Source organism: Humulus lupulus, chromosome 1 (genome assembly GCF_963169125.1).
Source record: "Humulus lupulus chromosome 1, drHumLupu1.1, whole genome shotgun sequence".
Lineage (NCBI taxonomy): Eukaryota > Viridiplantae > Streptophyta > Magnoliopsida > Rosales > Cannabaceae > Humulus > Humulus lupulus.
The window spans coordinates 55,156,060-55,163,555 of NC_084793.1; the positions used below are offsets into that span (position 1 = coordinate 55,156,060).

At 38.4% G+C, this 7,496-nt stretch overlaps 1 protein-coding gene across 3 annotated transcripts; it reads right to left on the reverse strand.

Moving 5' to 3' along the window:
* Positions 1-308: 308 nt before the first annotated feature.
* Positions 309-3,494, reverse strand: LOC133792665 (uncharacterized). Of its 3 annotated transcripts, none has more exons than XM_062230587.1 (5): positions 3,349-3,494; positions 1,626-2,344; positions 1,440-1,523; positions 810-885; positions 309-728 (listed from the first exon to the last, which is right to left on the reverse strand). In XM_062230587.1, the coding sequence occupies exons 2-4, from the start codon at positions 2,326-2,328 to the stop codon at positions 830-832; spliced, it is 843 nt and encodes a 280-aa protein (XP_062086571.1). In that variant the 5' UTR covers positions 2,329-2,344; positions 3,349-3,494; the 3' UTR covers positions 309-728; positions 810-829. The 3 variants fall into 3 exon arrangements, with proteins under 3 accessions (XP_062086571.1, XP_062086559.1, XP_062086564.1); XM_062230575.1 differs by having other exon boundaries at positions 810-976; XM_062230580.1 differs by lacking the exon at positions 810-885.
* Between the last annotated feature and the right edge of the window lie 4,002 nt (positions 3,495-7,496).

Sequence of the window (7,496 nt, forward strand, 5' to 3'; positions counted from 1 at the left end):
ATAATATAATATATTTTTTTTCTCAATAATAATTTATTTAAAATGAGAAGCAAAAGAAAAATGGGGAGAGATTGTTGCTAAAATCTCTCCCTTAACAATGTGTCGATCACCATAGTGTTATCATACAAATCACATAATCGCCGAACTTTCAAGCGTATAATGTGGAAAGGGTGTTCCACTTCAAAATATCTGATCAGTGCAATTTTATTTTTAGTTATTGATCGGTGCATTTTTTTAACCAAAAATAAAATAAAATAAAAACATTATATAGATTTTGCGAGGGTCCTTGGAGTCTTTACACAATGTGGTTACTCAGTTTGAATTGCATTCCTTTTCAAATAAAGAGTTTATGGGCAGCGTACCTATACAATCTTTAGTTATTTCATATAAACATACTAATTGGTATGTCTCTCAATCTAACAAAGGTTGCGTGAAAGCTGATGAGGAATTAAATTTCTATGAAATTTCACCTTAATTACAAGTAAATACAGTCAGCAACAACAGCTTCCACATGACAGAACTCGCATAACAGCAGGAGCAGAACTCGCAGATGAAGATAGAGCCCATGAGAGAAGAAACAAGTTGGCCACATTTCAATCAACTAGAGAATAAACATTATGGCTGAAACTGGAACTAAACTCGCTTCTCCGGTTGGTGTTGATGAGTTGAGGGTGATACAGATGGTTTTCCTAGAACATTAAGAACCTGAACCCGCTGAAACTCTTTTGCTGCAGTAAGGACCAATATCAAATCAAAGCATTTCAAAGTAGATACATAATTGACGGAGTTTTTGTAAGTGATGTATATACCGCCGTACAACTAAGGCAGTTTAACTGCTCAAAGAAGTTAACATAGGATCAGGAACATGGCCTTCTGTAGTTATTGCTGAGAAATAACAAATTGAAATAAAAGCTATTGATTCTACGGAGAGAGTAAGTCCAAATGGAAGGTTTCAGGCCTCTATTAATGTATTTAGCTGTCAAATAGGACATATGATGCAATATAAGAAACGAAGATTGCTGAAAACGCAGATGACTATTATGACTGCCAATCAAACCACAGCTAACCAAATTACAAGGGTGTCAAGATAACAGCACTCGTATAAGCATTAATTCACAAAAATGAATAAGGAAAGTGAGTCATAAACTTGCATCATATGATTGTGAACTTCCTTGTTCTCACAATTTTCTGAAGAAAGTAACAAAACAAATTTCTGTCACAGGCAAGCTTTTTTTCCCTTCTCATTCAACTTAACCTTGCAATCTTTGGGAGGCAGAAAATTTTAGCGAATTTCTAGATTGGTCCCCATAAATTAGAATCTAATGACCACTTGGGGTTCTATATATTCTTATCATCATAGTTGCTCCCTAGTTTAAAAAGATTTGTTGAGCTAGTAAAGTGGAAAAATAAAACTGAACAAAAATTAGGTAATGTTTTACCTTCTTCGAGTGATAGCTGAATTGACCTCTTTTCCAACTCAACCGCATGTCTATTTAGCTCCACTGAGGAGAGTGACCAAAGCACTAAGAGAATCAATTCATCAGGCAATCAGTTGATGTTACTTGGATGTGGGCAATAGAATAATAAAGCATTAATGAAAATTTTCAGGATTCAAGAGAACACACTTTTAAGATAGTCAACTTGCTGTGATTGGTCCAATTTGTTCAACAACGAATGCAACTGACAATATCGCTCCTCCCAGTTCAAATTTCTTAGTGCTTTTAAATTACCTGATGAAGGTGTATCAGAAACAATGAGGTCATTGGATTCTTTGGATGCTAACTGCATACCAGACTTTTGCGGAAGAGGAACAGAAGGTTTTCTAGAGGGGATCATGGATGATGTCATTGCAATAGGAGAATGTGCAGGAAAACAAGATACTTCTGGGTTTTTAATTTGTGGTATAGGTTGGACGATTTCCTTCTGCTGGCCAAGTGGCCTTGATTGAAAACCATTAGCATTGGTGTTTGTGCTATCACAGATGCTGCTCTTGCCTACCTCTGCCTCTGATTTTCTACGGACATAGACAAGGTGCCCATTTGTGAAGTTACTGTTTGGAGACCGGTGTTGAGAAGGGCTTTCTGGGCACTCAGGTGAGTCTCTCTTGGTGCCAGAAAGTTTAATGGTACTGGTTAAAGGACTTGTATCCTTTAACAGAGGAGATTTTTCGATAGAGTTGGGCACCCTGACTCTATTATCGTTTTGCAAATCTCTCAACACAGTCTTCTTTACAGCAACTGGCAACTGCTTTTCACCAGTAGAAAACTCAGTTTCCGAAGTGCCCATCCCATATTCCCTAACTTTGGAATCTACTGTTTGTTGAACCATTGAAATAATTTACCTTCTGATGAAAAATTAAAGATCTTCATTAGAAACAATTATATAAATTGAGGGGAAAGTAAACTAGACAAAATAGCTCATTCTACATAAGCACCCTCGACAAGGTAAGTATATTCTTGCATCAGTCAAAATAAGTATTTAGAAAATAAAAATGGACCCAAAACATAAAATATGTAGTTTGTTTACTTATGATATCAACAGTTAATGGCAACTCTAAACACAAGATATAAGAACGCCAAACTGCAAAAAATGACCATAGATCGGTAACCCATGGCCCAATTCCATATTCAATATTTTATCTTATATAACTGCAAAGAAGAACATCAACGGTGAAAATAAATGACAAACAGAAACAGTTAGAAAAAGAACAAAGATACAAGAAAGACTATACAGAAGGCCAATCAGCAGTTTAAAGAAAAACATCCTCGGATTATTTTTTCTCTGCTAAAAGTCCCAAGAAAAACATTGAATGTGCAGTAAAATTTACAAGAAAAATGCCCAATTAAGGCGGAAAAAGTTAACTCTTTACACAGAAATTAAGATAATAGTTACCTTATCATTCCAAATTCAATCTCTTAAAAATTTAAACGTGTCTGCTAATTATTCCTCATATTATTTTCATAAGAGTAAAGGTTATAGACATAAATGCTGATAAGATTTTCTTCATAATTCGATTAATTTTCAATCTTCGAAAAATTCAGGATACAAAATAGAGAGCACCACCTAAGGCATATCACTTCAATTAACAAAAATTAAGAAACTTTTCGATTATGGGATCTACTAAAATCAAAATTTAAGAAGACCCATTCATTTATATATTGAATTTCACACAAACAATCAAATGCCATTGTGATATGATCAATATGTGCAGAGAAAACTTCTAAATAGAATATTTGTCATGCCTATGAAAGAATGGAAAAAAATGAACTAAATTGGATAAATATACACACACAGATAAATTTTTATGGAATTGAAATTGAAATTGAAGCTGAAGAAGAAAAGTATTACCTTAGCTCATTGGAGCCATTTCAGCGATAGAGAGAGAATTGGGTTTCATGAAACAATATGCTTTGGGTCTAACATTGATCAGGACGCGATATTTTTTTTATCTATTTAGTCCCTTCGTAAATTGCAGTACTGGTCCTTAAAATTTAATAACATTTTAAATTGATCTAAGAATCCGAGATATGTACTCTTTTGACCTTAACTATTTTATAGGCAATAGCTGGCACGGCTAAAATCTTTTTCCCCTTTAAAAATATTTTCCAACTTTATTTCTAAATCCACATTTTAGGCGGGTAACGAATGATTTATACGAGTGTTCTTATAATTATTTTCATGTCAAATGTGTTTAGGCTGTATAAATTGTAATTTAAAACTACACAAATTATCATCACCATATTTGAATTTGAGATGTTGATAAAATATAATGTTGAACTCGGATTTGGTCAATGATAATTTTATCACTAAACGACAATAATTAGAACTTAGAACTCAAGAAAATACAAAGAAAAAATATGACTTGTTTGGTTATAAGAATCAACCTATTTTCAGGAGTTACTTTTATTCACTTTTACACTCAAATACCACATAATTGGAACAAGAGTAGGTTTTATAGAATATAATATATTTAGGGAATTTCTCATCTAGGGCTTCACTTTAAGCTCTACCGGTGGGGCTCTTCAGTGTTCTCGATCCGTGAATAGTTTTCGGCGCGATTTTTGTTATTACCGTGTATATTATAGTTATTTAGAGCATCTGCAAATTTTCAGAAAATTTCAAATAGTTTACTGTACTGAAAACTAGATTCAAACATGTTGTTTCCTACACACATAAAAAAAAAATTAGTTACGCGTGCAACAACATATTTAAACCTAGTTTTCAGAACTGTAAACTATTCAGAATTTTCTGAAAATCACGTCGATGCTCTAAATAACTACAATATACACGACCATAAAAAAAATCGCACTGAAAATTATTCAAAGGTCGAGAACACTGAGAGTCACATCGATAGGGCTTAAAGTGAAGCCCCTATACAAGAATTGTCCAATATATTTATAGTCTAAGTTTTAAAGTTTCATTTAATCAACTAATTAATTAAATAAATAAATTTGCAACTATTTACAAAATTGTTATTGAGCCCTAACTAAGTTTCATTTAATCAACCATTGTGAAAACACAAACACATTGTACAAGCACAATGGTTGGTGTTGTGTCACGTGACATGCATTAAGAATAATTAAGTCTTCATGAAAGCTAATTAAATCTCCTGGAGCTTGCCTAGAGCTCCCCGGAAGGAAAGTCTTGCCTTTATTCACCGTTCATCTCCTCCAGAGAAGTATATTCTCGTGGAGGATACTTCCCAAAGACCACGTACAGGATGTTACTCCATGTCAATAGTAATACCGTCTTTTCCATTCAAGTCCTCTAGGTCTACAAGATTCCTCCTTCGAGCATGGAGTAGAGCTGCTAGGAGTCAAGCATAGCGACCCTAGACCACAAGCAGCCGTCTGACATTCACTATTACACAAATCGTGGTTTCGACTCCGTACAGGCGACAAGCTGGATGTCTCGTGACATCGCCTAACATAAGAAAACATTCAACTACCCTCTTGACATTGTCAGGAGCGTGTTACCCCATAAAGTAGTGGTCTGAAACCTCGTAATTGGGCCCACTGAGATATGCAGGGGCCCACTAGCACATCGACTGATGAAATTTATCATTTATTGTCCATTTAAGACCCCATTAAGGGAGAATAATTGCAATTAACCCTCATTAGGGAATAAATTTCCCCCAGCCATCTATAAATAGGGCTAGGGCACACATTGTAAATTATCCATATTTTTTGTATTCAGAACATTACCAAAATGTTGCCTCAAAATCCACATAGAAGCTTGATACCTCCAAACTTTTATCATCCTAATACAAGTGACTCGCGGACTAGGGCTTATTCATAACCTGAAACACGCGAATCTCTGTGCCTTAACTTTATTATAATTAGTTTTTAGCGAAAAAGATAGTCAACATTTCGGTGCTTTCATTGAGAGGTTGAGGAAAGCTTTGAGTTACAACCATGGTGAACACCAGAAGAAACGTCACTGAAGAAGTTCCTCCTTGAAAACCAAGCCGACCACCTCCACCAACTGATCAGGAGGTGGCCCATGATGACTGTTAGGACGGCTACGATTAGGGGTGAACATTTGACCCGAAAAACCCGCAAACCCGCCCGACCCGCAACCCGAAAACCCGTTTTTTGGGAAAACCAGTCGGATTCGAGTTAAATTCGACTCGAACGCGACAAAATTTGGGTCGGGTTCGGGTTTGAAATTTGTTAAAACTCGGGTTCGGGTTCAAACCTGAAATCCGAAAAAAATGGTATTTTTGAAAAAAGTGTAAAAAAATGGTATTTTTGCAAAATTTGGCTTTTCAACCCAAAACACAAATGCCCAAGCCCAACCCGAATCAAACCCGAAACCGAACCCGAATAAAACCTGAAACCCGAAAAAACCTGAAAATTTCGGATCGGTTTCAGTACCATTTTTCTCAACCTGAAACCCATAAAACCCGAACCCGATGAACCCGAAACCCGAAAATCCGACCCGTGTGCACCCCTAGCTACGACAACAAGGACGAAGATGACTACTACGAGAGTGAATACTCACAGTCGTTTCACACGAAGGAGCCACCAAAAGTGGTGGCCCTTAGAAGTTGCCTCCCAACAACAAGAGAAAGAGGCTCAAAAGGTTAGTATCACCGCCTTACAAGAGGTTGTTAACGCCATGAAGGCCGCTTTGGCAGCTCAAGGGCTGCAAGTGGACCCTTAAGGCGAAGGACCACCTAGGCACCCGGTTGGCATACCACCTGCGCACCTAGCTAGAGTGCTACCTGTGCAACCAGCGAGCGTGCCTCCTACGCACCCCTCTGACATCTCGCAAGAACATCTATCTAACGTGCCACTTGTGCACCGAGCTAGAACACCACCTACGCCTCCAGTCTGTGGGAAGGATAAGGCTGAGGCCTCCCAGAAGCGGAAGAGGTCTCGTCGGGCTTCCAAGCCCATCGATGTCCCGAGGAGGGCCAATGACCTTGAAGCTCACGGGATCTGAGGAAACCGCCAGGCCAACAACGCCTGTGGAGCCTAGGACCTTCCACCCAATCGCGATGCGATACACTGCATTAGGCCTGGATGAGGAACCCCTTATGTGCCTTGCCAGCCCCATGGAAACCTCGGGCAAGGAGCCAACATGAGAGAAGCCTCCGTGAACCAAGGACAAGGAATTAATGTCTCAGTTAACAGCGACTACGTCGATTCTAACGGGGAAACAAAAGTATGATTCCTTGAGGATGGTTGCCACCGAGCGCGCAACCTGATTTGCGAGACAACCTAAACGCTCCCAAGAATAGAGCAGCTCTCGAGGATCTCCTCGATAAATACCCACAACCCAACCTTCGACACAATCTCAATCCTTAGAGGAGAGAAGCCATGCCCGAACAGAGGGCATATTCGGTACAGAGTGCCAACAATGACCCTCTCTACGCAGAGTTGGAGAGCTTAAAAAATATAATACTGAAGATGGCTAGGAGACAAGGCCAAGACTCTGACTCGGAGGATGAAGATGGGGAGCCATGTGCCCCATACATTGTAGAAGCCCCATTACCTCGAGGATTCAAGATGATAGACATCACTCCTTACAATGGAGTTATGAACACTTCCGACCATCTGTCCGAATTCAACATATTAATGTCTGTGCACCGCGTCTCCGAGGACACCAGATGCCACTACTTCCCATTAACATTGAAGAGACCAACATATGAGTGGTTCAAAAAGCACAGACTAGGTTCCATCCACTCCACCGCCTTCCGAAGACAATTCATAGCTGCTAAGAAGGTTCATTTCGAGGTCAATGTTTTGGCCAACATTAAGCAAGGACCATTCAAACCCCTTAAAGTGCACATAAAACACTTTAAAGAAGAAGTTGCGAGGACCAAGAGAGTCGGTGACGGTAAGTGTAAGTGTAACACCCTACTAATCCAGAACTGTTACACCGTGTGTTAAAAATAGTGCATTAACTCGTTAAGTGAGTCATTTGGACTCAAAAAGTGTAATTCAAGTTAAACATTGGTTGTGGTATTAAAAATTTTGGTCAATGAAGTA